The sequence below is a fragment of the Protopterus annectens genome, chromosome 13.part0 (genome assembly GCF_019279795.1).
Source record: "Protopterus annectens isolate FY-2018-M chromosome 13.part0, PAN1.0, whole genome shotgun sequence".
Lineage (NCBI taxonomy): Eukaryota > Metazoa > Chordata > Ceratodontiformes > Protopteridae > Protopterus > Protopterus annectens.
This window is the reverse complement of record NC_056747.1, coordinates 165,028,433-165,046,586: the sequence shown is the minus strand read 5'-3', so window position 1 is coordinate 165,046,586 and position 18,154 is coordinate 165,028,433. Positions and strand designations below refer to the sequence as shown.

The window sequence follows — 18,154 nt, the reverse complement described above, 5'->3', positions numbered from 1 at the left end:
TGCTTTCCTACTGGCAATTACTTCAGCAAGGAGGGTTTGAACTACAGGCCTTAATGGCAGTGCAACCCTTCCTAATCTTCCATCAAGATAGGGTGTCCATGAGAACTAATCCTACATTTATGCCTAAGGTGGTATCCAGAGTGTCTTTAAACCAGGCAATCCACCTACCTACCTTCTTTCCCAATCCACAGAACAGGGGGGAAAGACTGCTGCATACCTTGGATGTACATAGACAGTTACGCTACTACCTGGACAGAACCAAAGGTAACAGAAAAACTGACCAGCTTTTAGTAGCCTGTGCAACAGGAAGGGAAGGAAAAGCAATTTCCAAACAGACAATCTCTAAATGGATAGGAAATTGCATAAGATTCTGTTACTCCTACCATGGAAAACCAATTCCGCAGAACATAAGACCTCATTCTACAAGGGCTACAGCCTCTACCACAGCTTTCTTACGAGGAGTGGCAACCAAGGACATTATTGAGGCGGCTACTTGGACCTCCGTGCATACATTTGCCAAGCATTATAATTTACCTCTATACTCTAGATCCCGAGCAGGGTTTGCCACTGCTGTACTGCAAGGGATCCTAACTACACCATAATTTTTCTTCCTCCACCCCTAGTTTGGCTATGGTATTCTACCCATTTGTTATGACTGCAGATGCATCCTTGAAGGACATAGTACAGTTTTGTACCTACCATAAATGTAGATGTCCGAACAGGATAGCATCTGCAGTCAGGATTACCCACCCTCCTTCCCCTCTGTGGTACTCCTAGGGTATTTACCCTCCTAATAGCTAGCTGGGGGGGAGTCTCTTATGGTGTATTTGTATATATGTACATACATGCTTATTTTTTGTGTTTGCCTTCTACTTTTTTGGAAACATTGGCATTTATCCAAAATTTAGCTTTCCAAGAGGGCAACTGGCATCTGGGGCAAGAAACACTGAGGAAAATGGCGTCGGCTGATGCCTTTATACCCGAAGACCAGCAGAGATGACGTCGGGTGAAGTGCGACATCAGCCGAAGCTGGACCCAGACTTTGGAATCCGGCCGACCGAAGGGCTGCCTGACGACAGGACAACCCATTCGTTATGACTACAGATGCTATCCTGTTCGGACATCTACATTTATGGTAGGTACAAAACTGTACTTTTTATAAACTATCGTAATCAACTCAGATAGCCTGGGCTACTGCAAAAGTGGTCTAAATGTTGGAAATACTACAGTTATGTCAAACTTAACAGTAGATGCTCTTGTAGATCACTGTCACAGTACCCGTCCATCCCTCCCTCCAGCCACCACTTTGTTTTAGTTGTTTCTTTTTGTATTTCCCAGGTGTGGATATATAGACCCTTGTATGTGTAATTTACTGCTGGATTTGTTTCATAGAATTATCCTTTCTGAGCTCTTGCCTCCCCTTTTCTAGGCAAAAGAAATCTCCAACTAATTTGGGGTTCTGTCTTTTATACTGGAGCTCCTTTCTAGCTCCTGACAGAGTTCATGAAAGCCATCCTTCAGTTTTTAAAGCTAGCTAGTCACTGGGAGTAGGGCGCACACAGCTTAGGTTACTGCAACAATGAGATTAGAGCATCTACTGTTATCTTAAGCTTACTTACAGAACTATACTTTTTACTCTGCTCTTTATCTGTACCTGCATTGCCATTTACACTTGTCAGTAAACTTGATTAGGCATTGTAATAAAAGGTAATTACTTTTATATATTCTGCATGACAGTTCTTTTGATTGTTTCCGGTATGCTATATGCACATGTAATGCATTGCAGACTGATCTTTGATGCAGTTGCTGCCTGTCACCTCTGTTTGAACCCATGTAACTTTTCAGTTCAATACAAATGCTTGAGAAGTAAAACACGTAATACATTTTCAATCCCCCAACCTCTTTTAACTCTCAGCAGAAACACAAAAAATTATATACACTTTCCAGAAAGAGAAGTTAACTCCCACAGAGGGACAGTTGGCCTAAATAGACAGCTAGACCCACAGACTTTACTTGTTCTAAAGTTAGGTTTAATCTTCTTGGAAGAGCATGTTTTTGTCTGTTTTCCCTGTGTTGTACAGATACTGTCTCTCATGCTGTGTAATGTCAGTCCAGTTGTTTGTTTGTACTTTCATTAGTTTAACTAATATAGTCTGTTCCTTCCACCTTTGCTGGTACAGCCGAACATTTCAGGTTTTCTCTGCACTTTCTTTTAACCCTGTTATATTTTTGAAACTTGTTTTTTGAAAAACTTTATCTTTCCCATATTTCCTTCATTTCAGACTGATTCCCATACTTCCATCATGATAGTTTGCCTTATGATGTGAACTTGGACCATTTTATTACAAAAAGCTTTTATTAAATTAACAGATAACAGTAGTAGTATTGTCAGTTGTAAAATTTGTATGGCAGAGTATAAGCCGTGCAACAGGACTAATTTTTAGCTGAACTAACATTTTCTTATTGCCATGTACAGGATAATCAGAATGCGGATTTCCACCATTTTGGAGTTGATTTGTGTAGCTTGATAAGTGATAAGAACCCAGTGCCAGTAGTGATGGAGAAACTTCTGGAATATGTTGAAATGCATGGGCTATACACTGAAGGGATTTATCGAAAATCTGGGGCAGCAAACAGGATGAAAGATCTGCGACAGCGTCTAGAACAAGGTAGTTACTTTTCTGTGTCATCCAGCTCTTTACTTGCTCCTTTTGACCAAGTGTCAATTTAATAATGTTTAGTGACCGTTCTTTTTGTACTGCCTTTTTCTTGGTTATTTGGTCACTGTTTTACATCATGTGCAGGTTATATTTATGGAAAGGATAAGGTTCATAATGTGAGTTACTAGTGTCTTTAGCGAGTCTTACTTCTCTTTCTTGGACTTAGTATGCATTTTTATCTTGCATTAATTTGAGCAGGCTTGTTTTGCTTCTTTGTCAACTTGGCTTTGACAAGTGTTCAGCCTCTTATGTTTCATTATAAGTCCATAGGTAAGTACTAGCTACTACCCTTGCAGGCCATTATAAGCCTAGCCAGTTTCCTTTTTGGAGCTTGAATTAACCTGTCCCATTTGGTGTTAGACTGACCTTACCCATCCCACGCTCAGTAATTTTATATTACCTGTAGTGGGAATAACTGAAATTGCACCTTAGATAATTTTAGGGGACCCGTCCATGGTATAAAGCATTTAGGGGCTGCCTGTGTCCATTATTGGTATAGGGGGCAGTCCTGGGATAAATTTTCTGTCACCCATTCATAGATCCAAGTTGCGCTTGAATGTAGATATTGTTGAGCTTTGTTTTATGTGGCTGGGGAGTCTGTTCCAGAGCAGTGGTATCCTCTGCAAGATGTACCTGTCCCTCCAAACCATTCTGTTCTTGCAGAAGAGTTTTAGATCCTTAGACGTGAATTTCTGATGCAGTCTGACATTGATATGCAGTAGGTCCATCAGTTTGCCCTTGTATGTAGGATATTGAATGCATTGACACAATATAATATTTGGCATCTTTTGGTAGTTTGTACATAATGGTAGGGCTTCTTCATTTATCTAAAGTACAGGGTTTGATTCCTTCCACCTCTACTTTCTGAGCAAGTCTCTTTACAAGACAGTACTCAGTGGCACCCCCCAAAGGGCCACTTGTGTCCAGTGTGCTTGTTCAGTTAACAAAAAAAAAAAAAACTGTTGCCACCACTCTACATCTGTAATCTGTGACTTGTTTATATTTTTATGACCATGTCAGCACCGCTGGACAGAGCAAATTTATAAAAAGGACCTGGTGAAGGAGCTACCCTGTAGAATAAACTCATGAAACAGCATTTTACAACTGTGAGTGTAGCTTTGTAGGCAAATATCAGTATCTTCATTTTCGTGTTTACAAATTTTTCCTTTAGCGAGGGAAGTATTAATTCAGGTTTGCAAATATGCCATATTTTTGTGTGACTTGCAAAATATTAGATCTTTGTGCTAATGCCTTTCATTCCATGTGCATGACACAGTGCATGCTTTCAGTAAGTATGCGGAATCCTGAAACAGTTTCCAATGTAGAGCATTCTGTGAAAGAGACAATAGCAGTGTTAATGCAAAATATGCGAAGTGCCATAAACATTTGCTGTAGATAAGTCAGTATGTTTATTTTCCTGTGTCTCATAACCTGTGCTCCTTTCTTTCACCAATCCTTTTATCTGACCCAGCTTGACAAGCTTACATGTATTTCTCTCATTTTAGCACTGAATACATACTTGCCAGTACATTGACAGCAAGGACAAGCATATGGTAGATTTGTCCTGCAGTGCATGCCATACTCTGGTACAGATTACCCAGCACTCCGCTGACACTGGAAGAATGACATGTGCCATGGAGGCTCTGTATACAACTGGGTGTATTATGACCTCCTTGTGCCAGTCTTCTCATACGAGTATGCATACTGGTATGTCAACTTTGACTACATTCGGTAGTTATCATAACAATGTCCAATGTGGGTTCTCCACTGGGAACATCAAGGTCTCATTGTAAGCTAGGTATGTCATATACCAGTCACAGAACCAAGGGGTCATTTGTAGGAGCTGCTAAAAAACAAAATCTAAAGTAATGGTATGTTAAATACAATTCCCTGCAATATTTTCATTTATTAAATGCAATATATTTCAGCTTGTTAGAGCATGTAAACATTTTCTATATAAACATAATTTGCAGTACTAGTGTAAATGATACTAACACTTTACAGTAAATGTATAAAAACATATATTCACAGGGAACAGATGCAGTACAGTGTAACTGGAATAAAAGTTGTATGTGGTAAGCTTTACAAAGAATATCAGTGAGTCTACCATATGACCTGTAAATATTTTGGTATAAAACTGAATGAGAAAAATTAAACAACTCCGTTATCTGACTGTTATTCTTGTATAATAATAACATGGCGAAGGAGACAAATAAGAGTATACATTAAAATAAATATGTGCAGGAGCTGAGGTAACAGTGGTTTGCATTACTGTCAGGAGCTGAGGTCACACTGGTTTGCAGTACTGTCAGGAGCTGAGGTCACAATAGTTTTGCATTGTCGGTATTTTATCAGTCTGGCACTGCTTACTCAGTGCGTGACATCTGCTGATGTGAACAGCTCCCCTAACATAAGGAGCACAACTAATTAATTCCTTACTAAACTGATTACCAGTGCTTAAGTGTGCTTAAACATGTATGTACCCCAGCCTAGCCTTGTGGCATAGATGGATAAAGTTCTAACTCATCACGGTGGCCTATTTTCAGCAAGCAGCGTAGGCAGTAAAGGGGACAAGGAGGAGGATGGAAGGCTGGCAGTGAGCTGCCAGTGCCTGCTTCACCTATCCTGTAGGGAGGGTGGCAGGTCAGCTTTGCTGTATTGGTGACACTTGCATAAGTGCAGGGGTATCACCTGCAGCAGTGAGCCCATGTTGCAGAGATGTGCTGCTTATCAGGGGTTTGGCATGTAAGGCAGCATTCTTGTATGCACCCTCAGTGTGCAGCTATGGTAGAGCTTGGGAGATGTGGCAGAGAAAGAGGGGGGAGGCTTGATCCCTAATGTGCAAATGACATCATCTGCTCCCATTTAGCTCTGCTATCCCCTCTAGGAGGAATAAATAGGCTCTAGATTCTCTTTTCTTGGGAACAAATGGGTCAATCATATGGCTTGGAGGGTACAACAGGATTGATGGTCACTGTCTTAAAAAAAACAAAAAAAAAAAAAAAAAAAGTGTAACCCCCAACACACACATACCTGCCTCTATTAAAATGAATGAAGAGTTATCACAGAGTCTTTGACTAGCTGCTCATCCTTGGGAGAATGCTGTATTTATTCTTGAAAATCCTTTGGAGTATTGTCCTTACTTCAAGATTAACTGAGGCTGAGCAAAGGATTTTTATGATTGAGCATTGGTGAATCATCCAAAGCCACCAGAGAATGTGTCTCATTTGCAAATGAGCTTTTTGCCTTAGTGATTAAAGTTGATTATTTTGTATCAGTTGGTGTAATACTTTAGTGCAGCCACATTACTTCCTTGGTAGAACACACTAACATCTAACAGACAGTGGACATTCATCAAGTGAAAAGTATGAGATTTTTTTAAGAAATCAAAATGGTAGTGAAACGGCAGCCGATTGAGTTAATGTTTATGTAGGGGCAATTCATGCACTGATGCACTTGTTTTAAGGGGAGTATGTGGATGTTACAGATGACTAGATATTTAGGCAAGTAGCAATACCAGCGATTTTAAAATCAATTTTTTTCTTTAATTGCAGCAGTGGATTTCTAATGCATTTGTAAGTAGCTTGCAAAGCAGTGAACTATTTAATTGCTTATTAAGCTGCTCTGCTACAAGTAATGTTAGTGAAAGTTAAAGTATGCATTCCATCAGAAGTCACTTATGACCTGCTTTCAAGTCGACTGACAAGTACAGTGTTGCTTGGGATATCCCAGATGAGCACTTTAGAAGCTACTTGGGTTAAAATTTAGAACCGTTGAATATTTATCAATTTAGTTGTTTCCCTTTCCTTGACAGTGACTGCTTTGCTTCCATGCCCTTATATTTCCAGCCATGTAGTATATTGTCTTGGATAAAATCACAGACTTGATAATCTGCTTAATTGTCTGGTTAAATAAGAGATACCACATCATTATAAATGTTATTTAAAGTACATAAGGGTTATATATTATTATGACAGCTACTAAGTAAAGTATATATACATATATATATATATATATATATATATATATATATATATATATATTTAGAAAGCTTGTGAGGAAATTATTACTCTTTGTTTTACTTGGATCGCTTGTCTGTGTACTTAATAAAGGATTTTCGACTGGAAACAGACTGTCTGCCTTGCTTGGATTACTTTCGAATACTTAGTAATGCTGTACAATTATATATTTTCTATTATTATTTTTTGTTTTGTTTTGACTTAAGATGAGTTTAAGTTTGCTACTTCTTCTACTGTTGTCTGATCTGATTAATATACAGTGATTAACTAGAAATGTATGGACTGAAAATATTCCACACAGAGAAGTTTCTTACACTGTTTTAAATTGTATTCATTGTTACCTCTGAACACAACTGGAACTTGTATCAGAGCATGTGCAGCTTGTCTTAGGGGAAATCTTAATGCATTATTTGCTGATAACCCAGACCCATAAATGAATCGTAAAAGCTCTCCAAGTTATCAACTTCAGTTGTGCTTGATGCACTTTATAAAGCGTTTCTGGGCTTTCAGTGAAGTACTGTAGTGAGTATCTTTAATACCGTGACCTTTACGTTTAACATTGCAGTTGAATGACCTTCATAAAAATTCACACTACTACAAGGTACTGTACAAATCTGCACAGTACCTTTGACTATTCCCAAGGGGTAGATTAGATCTAAGTTGGTGTCTTCAGAATCAACAGATTTGTTACTCAATCTCTTCCACTGCTGTCTGTTATATCTGTCAAATAATGTACTATGAATCCTTTTAATCATACCAAATGTTTCACAGGTACTGTAGCCCAAGGTATTAAGCTGCTTTCAGTACTTCTCCAAAGACTCTATTTGACGCAGTAATCTGTACTTTTTTCTTGTATTCCCATTCACTGCAGATCTTTCTTATAGACTCTGATTTATATTCAGAGCATGTAAAAACAGTTAATGGTGAGTTGCACACATTATTATGTAGAGCAAGTACTTACTTAGACAATATACTCAGGTGATGTAGTGCATTCTACACCAGTAGAAAGCTTAGTGAAACACTTGTGTCTTTAGTTATCAGGATGCCTAGAATTTCATAAATGTAATCTCGTGGAAGACATTTTCCCAATCTTGGCTCCTTGAACTGAGCACTCCTTGAATGGTTTTACATGTACTTCCCACCCCAAATTGCCAGGTCACAGTAATGCTTTTTTCCCTGTATCTTGCCAGGAGGCTTGAATTCCTGTAGAAAATATTTTCATGGTGTTGCCTGTGGTTTTGGTGGATGTGTTCTTTAGTGAATATAACTGACCGTTTCTGGTCAGTGGGTTACTCTGCACCGTTTAATCATCAGATTTTTTTGGCAGGTCGTACTGTTACTGTTTGAGCAACTTTCATGTTATTCATCTCATCATCCATCACACCCGTTTCTATTTTTTTCTTTTTCTTTGCTTCTGGTACATGTACGTTTTAATATGACACTTTATTTCTCTTTTTGAAGTGATTGTAAGGTCTTTACTTTGACTTTATTCACAGTGCTTTTACTGATTGTAGTCACTGCCTGCTTGCTTGTTGCCAGCTGGTGTCAAGGTTAACGTGCCGAATCTACAGTTTTAGATTTCTTTTGTTCTCATTGTCATTCACAGTCTTTATCTTACAGACGTTCAAATCCTCATTCATAGCTTTAAAGTTGTCCACTCGAAAGCTCATTCCCTCTGCATGCATCAAGCATTTTACTGTGTCAAATTTGACTCTCTTAACAGTCTGCGTCTTACCTGATGAATTCTGATTGCACACAGTTTTATCTTATTAGCGAATCATAGTGATTATCAAATTCACAGTCATATACTCTGTTTTTGTGTCAGTCATGTGAACATGTACTAGCTCTTGAACCCATAGATTTACAATGAAAAACACATGCCCGAGTCTGAGAATTCTTTTTTTTTTTTTTTTTAAGCTCACAGTTAAGTTTGAAATTTGTCTTCTAAGACAGAAGTGCTGCCTTTTTTCTTCCTGTTAAGGCTAAAGATTAGGTTTATTTTTGTGTGTCTTTGTCCATGCATTTTCCCTGTACTTGGGAAAAGCTTATTGAAGATAACATCTATGCAGCCATTACAGTTTTTTTTCCCCCATTTTTTTTTTCCCTTTCCTACCCCCAGTGGCTGACTGAGAGAGATGAAGTCCTGCATTCCTTTTCCCTTTGAACATAAGCATTCCCACACATGCTGCATGACTACTGCTTTGTTGTGGCTTGGAAAAGGCATGTTCATGTTGAAGTATTGTGCTATGCATGCCATATCTCTCTCTCTCTCTGCAGTAGGGGCTTTCATTGTAGTAATGGAACTGCTTTCCTTTCTCCCAGGTTGACTGAGCTGGCATTGGCTGCTCTCTCATACCCACCATTAACAGCTTCTTCAGCATACTGGTTGCTTGCTACTCAGTTGTGGGTCATCTGGGTGAAAGTTGAGGTTTCTGTCTGCCACTGAGGCAATTTATGGTTAAAAATGTGATTAGTTCCTTATGCACCTGTAGGAACTGTCAGGGAAAGATGGGAATGGGCATTCATTGCCAGCTCACCTGCAGGGGGATGACTGCTCAGACTCACCATGTGAGTGACTCATAGTAGCATTGGGTGTTACACCCATATCTAGTGTGGGTCCAGGGGATTCTGCAAGGGGGGGGTGCTCCATTTGGCTACCATGTGACTTGAGGTGCAAGTTGGCCCACTCGCTATCCACCAGATTCTAGCCTCTGAGGGAACAGATGGGCATATGGACTTTCCAGGTAAGCCTGGGAATGCTTGGCTGCTGTCCCTGTAGAATGAATGAGACACCAGGGTGCAAGTAGATGAGCCATCAAGTGGGGTCCTATAGAGAAAACATTAGCCAAGAAAAGAGGTGCAGGGACAAAAGGTGCCCTCATTGGTGCAGGGACAGGTTGTACATCCTTCAGAAGTCTTTCTTGAAATGCCAAGTGGTTAATGTCCATAGTACACTGTTCCCATTAGCTTTAACATTCTTTTAAAGGTATAGAAACAAAAAGATTTCACATATGCGCACATATATATTGTATTAGTAGTAAATCCTATTAAATTGCTCCCAATTAAGTAACAGAGACTTGTACTTCACTTTTAATCAGAAAGAATATAACATAGTCAGTTATTCAATTAAGATCTAAAGTATTTCCTGTATTCAGTAGAGGTTGTAAAGATAATATTTTAAAAAACTATCTATAAATCACTTTGTTAGCTTTATTCACTTATTTAGTTCTTATACTGTACAGTGTAGTCCTGCCAGTCAGCTAATCTGAATGCAACTTCCTTCTTCATGCCTTTTCTCATGTGAGGGTAGACAAGCTGGTATTTGTCAAGCTGTGGCTGGAAATAGTTCTCATGTATCCATGCAGTCCTTGAGCATCCATAAAGCTTGTTATCACTAGGCTGAAAATCATATCTTGTGCAAGGAGTAAGCTCCCACTTGGAGTTTTGCATCTGTGAATTGGTCATTTGTTTCATGTCAGTAGTGCACAATGGATGTTCCCACTAAAGGAAACATCCCTTGAAGAATGTTTCATCTGCCCAACAGAGACAAAACTCTTGCTTTCTCTTCCTGTCAGCACTCCGGTGAACCTGCCACTCTTTAGTCGTAGATCTCAAGCAGCACAGTGGATTTTTGACACTTTCACTGCATTAGCAAAGGAACTTCGTGTTTACACATCTATCAAAATTTTTAGAAAACTGTTAGCGTGTTGTAGAGAGGACTGCCTGCCCACACATTGTCAAAAGCCTGTCATATATGTAACCAGTCTTAGTGATGAAGTAATTTTAACTGTAAAACATTTTGGTATTAAAATAAAATTGAATTGGATATGTAATTAGTTGGGAAGCAGATATTTTTAAGAGAATTGATGGCAGGGTGCTAAATGGAAAGTAAAAACTCTAGGCGTCTCTACGATGCATGTAGTGGGACCTCGTTTATGTAATTACTGCATTCCCTTAGTACAGAATGCAAATGGAAACTGAACACTTCTGTGTAATGTTACTATAAAATGACTGGGGGGGGGGGGTTTGATGAGCATGTGTGATTTTGAATGAGCCAGAATACAAGGGAGAGGGGTGACAATGGAAATGAGGTGGGATAGGTGTGTTTCAAGGTCTGTTAGTATGTTTTTAAGGGGAAAAAAAGTAGTAGATTAAAGTTTTTTGTTTGTTTTTTTAAGTGTGAAAGATTAATTTACACAGGTAATGTGTTTGTTGAAGATACAAAGAATGTAGCAGAAAGCATGTGGATGGTGGGCAGATATTAAAATATGGGAAATGTAGCTTTCTGAAAAAAAAATTTGAAGTATAAGGTTTGACACTGAGAAGAAAAGACATCAGGAAAAATAAATAAAGACCTGTAATTAAACATGAAAAAATAGTGGTTTCAACAACCTGAGAGAAAAAGCATTATCAAGAAAGTGCAATTGAATCCAGTTTTTGTTGATGGGTACATCTGGTGAAAGTACCATTGTCACCAGAGCATTATGAGGTTAAACTAACAAGCATTTTTGTGATGTGGAAGAAATGACTAAACACCTGCGAAGAAGTAATTTTTAGCAATATTAAGCATGAGGGACTTTTTCAAACTTAATGAGTTTTTCCAATAAAATAAAAATGAAGTAATATTAAGAAAGGTTTTAAAAATAAATGACTTGTTACAAGTGTGTGAGTTTTAAAAGATGCATGGAAAATGCAAATTATCCGAAAATATTGAGCTGAAGGTTGTAAGTATTAGAAAAGCCTGAGAGAGAGTGATGTTGCAGAATGATTTTATGAACGTTCTGTTTTGAATCTGGTTGGGAAGTTTAGTTGAAGGAATGCAAAATTAGCAAGCAAACAGGATTCCTGACCAATGTGTGTATATGAAGGTCTTTGTGTAGAGATTTTCTTTTTTGTTTTTTTTTTTCTTTTGTTTTATGTGTTTTTTAAACAGTAAATAACCCAATCAATTGTAAAATAAAACTATTTACATAGATCCACAGCTGATCAATACATGAAAATTATACATGATTATTTTTCAAGCAAGTCTTCAAGTTTAAGTCAGGATTTATACGAATGTGTAATATTAAAAGTTCTCATCTTTACAGTATGCAATTCTCTACTGCAAACAATTTTTGCCATACCAGCAAATTCAATACTAGATGCAGTAACTTCTCCAGTTTTTAGTAATTACTTTTCTGGCTGTAGCAAGAATAGACCAAAGAGAAGGCGCTTGGGTTTTGGAATTATTTCAGGAATCAGAACATTGAATAAAACTACATCTATCTGACCATAGAGCTTGAATGAAGTTCATTTCTTTCCAAAAATGGGGTAATGACTTCACTTTCATCATATGCCATATGCATCCAATCAGCTATTATGTCAGAATTGTATCAAAAGCATTTAATTCTATTTTATTTATATATAATTGTAATTCTGTTAGGAACGACAGAAGGTTTGTGTAAGAATTTCCAAGTGAAAAGTTTTCAGTATAATGAAGATGTAGTTTTATGTGTAAATTTTAATATTATTTTCTTGTATTCCCCAGAGAAGTCTTCATTATTAATTTTTGAGTAGTTCCAATAGTAATTGTCTAAATATGTGAAATCTAACTTGAGTTTTATAAATTTGTGACAAATGATTTATTTTTCATTGCATTGTTATTGATATTTATTAAGAATTCCAATAATTTGGGGAACTTATTATCTAGATTAAATATCTTATTAATCTCTGTGTTCACAAAGTCTCTCTATATTTGTAAAATTAACCAATTCTCATAATCTTGATTGCATTTGGACCTTAAATTTTCAACAGTATATATATATATGGATCTACCTGACTACATCGAAACACCAAAAGAGCGAAAACGACTTCACCGACACCACATAATCGACAGTTCACAAACACGACACCTCATACACTCAACACATCATAACAACAAACCAAACAAATCCCCTATCCAAAACCCACACACACAACACAAGCACACCAAAATCCTTACAAGCCAACACTAACCCATACATACACAACTATCTACAACCCTAACCCAAACCCTTACCCTAAGGTCCATCACTATCGCACACTCACCTAACCCGCGCCCTAACCCTAACTCACTTAACACGCCCCTAACCCAAAAACTATCACTACTGCACCCTTACCTAACCCGCGCCCTAACCCTAACTCACTTATCCCACCCCTATCCCTACACACCGTCAACATTGCACACTTACCTTACTCGCACCCTAACGTCCGTCACTACCACATACTTACACATCCTTTCCCCATCTCAGTGTTCTCAGCGTCGGTGTCTTCCTCCGTCGGTCTTCTGCCTTGTCGATCTTCTGGCGTCGGTGAAGTCGTTTTTGCTCATCTTCAGTTTTGACGTAGTCAGGTAGATCCATATATATATATATATATATATATATATATATATATATCCGTACCATTTAAGAATTGATGCCAATAAATTAAGTTACTTTGTTGTTTCAAAACTAGCATTTTGTTGAAGTTGAGTTTCTAAGCAGTCATTTGTATATGCATTTGGAAAGCTAGAAAATATTAAGTCTTTAATACACTGGTTAGAATATGTGAACTTTTGGAAAGAGGAAAAGATGCTGTTTAAATATGGGATTTGAGGACAGGGTGTAATTCCATTTACACAAAATATTTTAATAACCAGATAAAACTGTTGGGGGCTATCTGTTTGACTGGTTGCAGTTTATTCATTATTTACTACTAATAATTATTGATGTATTTGTTTCCATATTGAATCATAAGATGAATTTATCCCCAATGGTATAACGTTTACAGTTAAAGTAGAATGCAGTTTAAGTAGAATATCTTCATCGATGTTTTTGTTGGAGATGGTACTAAAGGTTGCAAGACGAACCATATTTCAAGAACCTGTTGAAAGTTTGTATCATTTCTTTCTTGTTAGACATACTGGTTATACCAAGGTATTTCATTTGATTGCTATTCCAATTGAAGTTAAAATAGTTTTTTGTATTTTTTTAATTAATTAATGTACTTGTGATGATTAAATCTTAAGTTCAAGATTTATTAAAACTGACTTGTAAAAATAATTATATATTCTAATGAATTCTGTATATTTCTTATTGTTGGCAAAATATTATCAGCAAAGAGTTGAATCTTTAGTTTGAAATCTTTCTATCGTGATACCGTTAATGTTTTTATTGGATCTCCATTAGCAAAGGTTGCTGTAGCTAACGCAAAAAGTTAACGTGATAATGGACACCTTTGTTTTGTGCCCTTTTGTAGTTTAAAGGAATTAGAAAAGAAAATAACTTATTTTAACATAAGACAAAAGCAAAGAAAACAAAAAAACTAAAAATCTACAAATAATAAACTGAAGAGAAGGCACTGGGAATCGGACCAGACCAGAAAAGCTTTATACCAAACCAGAAGGACTTTATTAGCACTTTCGTCCACAGAACAAATAAGTGAACTTCAGATAAAACAACCATAAAAAGATTCCTTTTATGTGTGACAACAACCAATCAAAATGCAGCATAGAAGTTCCAAATTAATTAACTCACCCCCCCTAAAGCATACTATTTGGACCTGTTTAAAAAAGCTTTTAAAATGACATTCTAAAAGCTTGCTTGTATATGATACAAACCATACAAAATGTAATGCATAAAAACACATCTATGCCTAAATATTATAAATATTGTGATGCAGAAAACCTTAATATTTTTTAAAAACCTTCATGATTATACAAAAGCTCATCTAGTAAGGGCTTTTAATTTTAATGGACAGGAAATCGAGCAGTAGTCATTCAAACCTGGCCATTTAAAGGCATTCAAACTAAGGTGCCAAATACGTTTTTTTTTCTCCAGAAGGAGATCAATAGGATATCATCTTGGCCCTATTCATACTTTATCAATGGCCATATATCTAAAAGAATGCCCTGGCAACTGCTTAACATATCTTGTTCTTTTTCTAATTGCATATTCATGCTCATATTTCCTGTCTTTAAGTCTCAGATCAGTTTTACCCATGTAGAAACATGAACAATGTTGGCAACAGGCCAGATATATTACCCCCTTTAGAATTGCAGTCAAACCTCTGGGAAATCCTATACTCCTCCTCCCCAACCTGAAACTTACTGCCAGGATTAATTTTAGAACACCAAGAACATCTGCCACACCTAATCATTTGGGATTTAATATCCCATGGATGATTGATCAAATTTTCTAACACGGATTTGAAATTAACACCCCTTCTAAAAATTATCATTGGGAGGCATCCAAATTTATCCCTGAGCTGATTTTCTTCAGTCAAAATAGGCCAATTTTTACATCTCTCTGCGATAATCATTAAATTGAGAAATAAAGTGAACCGAGCTTAAAGAAAAAACAACAGGTACCTGTGTAATTAAACCCCACTCCCATCAGTTGTTCTGTGGGATAAATCCCTGGATCAACAGGAGACGCTAAAATAGGATGGAAATGTCCTAATGTTCTTTTGAAGGAGATCTCATTTTTAATTCGTTAGGTAATTGAATGGGATACTCCCTCTTCCCAAACCTAGTTGTTAAATGATCGCATTCCTGATGGAAATGATCATCCAAAAGTGATTATTCCAGTGGCCCTTACTAACCGTCCCTTCACTACCGATCAGCCCTCCAGGAAAACTATGCGCAAGTGCGCAATCCAAGAACGATGGTATTGGAGCATAAGGAAGAAATATAATTGCTTAATGATGAATCTATGGTTCAGCAAGCACAAACAGACACTCGTCTCACCATTGTTTGCAACACTGAAGGTTAGGATTTATATCTTTTCTGAGACTACTTTTGATACTGCTATGGAGGACTTATGTTCCAAAGGGTATGACTTTTGTTCCGAGCAGTAGGGCTAATATATCCAAGTATGTTGATAGATTTTTAAAATGTTTTTGAGAAAGTTAAATTTAAGTCTACTGTTAGATGGAAATGATTTACAGGAGGGTGTGTGTAGAATTCCAAGTACTTTCAACCCTCCTTTACATCCAGCTTTGGTTATATTTGAGAGGATTTTAGAAATATATTTGAAAAGGGGAACTGTGTTAATACAGGCAATTTAACTAGACAAGGACATTTGTTACTGGATTTTCTTAGAGAGACAGAAGTTACGAATTATAAAGCTGGGTAAAGGAGGATGTTTGCTTGTCATGGATTTCTTTGATTACAGAAATAGAATGGGAAAGTTACTGAATAATGATGCTTATGTTAAAGTCTCCAGAAATGAAATTAATGGCTCTTATAGGAGAGTTTATGGTTAGATTAATGACATGTTTATAGACCATCGTATTTCACTGGATATGTTTGATTTTTAATACTTCTATAATGCCCATCACTTTTGGAGTGTCGAAAATACACAGACATATTTAACCCCCCTATGCTCCCTGTTGTGGATGGGAAGAATTTTTTAACATCGGCATGTGCAAAATTTTGGGATGTGAAGCTTAAGGAATAGGTTAACTTGGAGGAACATATTTGTAAGGACTCCTGGAGTTTTTTAGTGGTTATTAATAAACTTGATTCTGAATATAATTTAGCCACTATCAACGTTAAAGGGTTTTGCATCCAGGAAGAAAGAGGTCATTTTCTCCCTCTACTCTTCCCTCATTAGGCCAGTCATCGAGTACATTGCCCCATTTGGCATGTACCTCACTAGACATCTGCAACAACTGGAGAGGCTGCAAAATTACCTCACAAAGAGGATCATAGGCCTTAAAAACTTGACCTATATGGACAGACTCAAAAAAACTCCCATCTATTCTCTCTCTCATATCATCTACTTAGAGCTGATCTCTGCTTGACTTGCAAAGCCATATCTGACCCAGCTCTGTTAGAAATGCTACATCTAAAGAAATCCTAATCCCTCCGCACCACATGATCCAGAGACCTCAACCTCATTACCACAATCAACAGAATGTGCTGGAGGGGCAGGTTCATAACCCAGAGATTGCCCATGCTATGGAATAGACTTCCCATACATTTCAAACAGAGCACTTCACTGGCCCTCTTCAAGATAAATTTTGATGAGTGGATGGGAAATAGAAAATCCACCCCGGGATCACTCCAGTGGCTCTACCCGACAGAGGCACTGGGAACTAAGGTTGGGTGGCACGATACCAGGGTAATCCTATGGGCTAGGCTTGTAAAGGCTCCAGGACCATTAGCCTAGAACACACCTATGACCCTATAATACCACAGGTTGAAGATACTCAATGGATTTCAGTTTTTTGAGGGGATAAGGGGTTCCACAGGATGACATTAACCTTTACGAGGAATTCTTTGAGATTGTACTCAGTAAAAGCTTTTTTTGTTATGAAGGCGAGTTTTGCTTACAAAAAAGTAGGGTAGCAATGGGCTCCCCATGTGGCGTGGTATTTGCCAATTTAGTAATGGCCTATTGGAAACAAATATATTTTTAATAGCATTTATTGGAGTAGTATCAAATTATATTTGCATTACCTTGATGAATTATTTATAGTCTGGAAAATTGATGAAACTGAGTTTAACATGTTTAGGAAGTATATTAATGGTACAACAAACTTTCTGAAATTTGGAATTCAGTACAGAAAAAATATCCTATTTGAATGTTAAGTTGGAAAAGGATAGTGCTAACAAGATGTACATCTCCAGGATTTTTAGAAAAAGCACCTATTCCAACAGCTTTTTACACTACTCCAGTTGTCATCCTGTCCATCAGAAAAGATTAGTAGTGAAAGAACAGTTAGTAAGGGCAGATCGAATGATCACTTTGGATGATCATTTCTATCAGGAATGCGATCATTTAGCAGCTATGTTGGAGAAGAGGGGGTATCCCATTCAATTACTTATTGAATTAAAAAATGAGGTCTCCTTGAAAAGAACATCTGGATATTTCCATCTTTATTTTAGGGTCTCCTGTTGATCCAGGGAATCACCCCACAGAACAAATAATGGGAGCGGGGGTTAATTACACGTGTACTGTTTTTTCTTTGAGCTCAGTTCACTTTATTATTCAGTTTAATGATTGTCACAAAGAGATCTGAAGGTTTCTTTGTAAAAAAACAAATTCCTATTTTGACTGAAGAAAATCAGCTTGGGGATAAATTTGGACCCCTCCCAAGGATAATATTTAAAAGAGATGTTCATTTTACGTCCGTGTTAGAAAATTTGAGCAGTCATATATGGGATATTAAATCACAAATAGTCAGGTGTGGTAGATGTTCTTGGTGTTCTAAAATTAATTCTGGTAATAGGTTTCAGGTAGGGGAGGAGGAGTATAGGATTTCTCAGAGATTTGATTGCATTATAAGGGGGGGGGTAGTATATCTGGCCTGTTGCCAACATTGTTTGTTTCTACATGGGCAAAACTGATTGGAGACTTAAGGACAAGAATTATGAACATGAATACACAATTACAAAAGAACATGAGGCTA

At 37.3% G+C, this 18,154-nt stretch overlaps 1 protein-coding gene across 1 annotated transcript in view; it reads left to right on the top strand.

The window, feature by feature from the left end:
* MYO9B (myosin IXB) overlaps positions 1–18,154 on the top strand; it is a 1,188,949-nt gene that overhangs the window by 959,233 nt on the left and 211,562 nt on the right. The window contains exon 32 of the mRNA XM_044054768.1: positions 2,477–2,669. Coding sequence (XP_043910703.1) covers positions 2,477–2,669 — 193 coding nt within the window. The remainder of the gene's footprint in view (positions 1–2,476; positions 2,670–18,154) is intronic.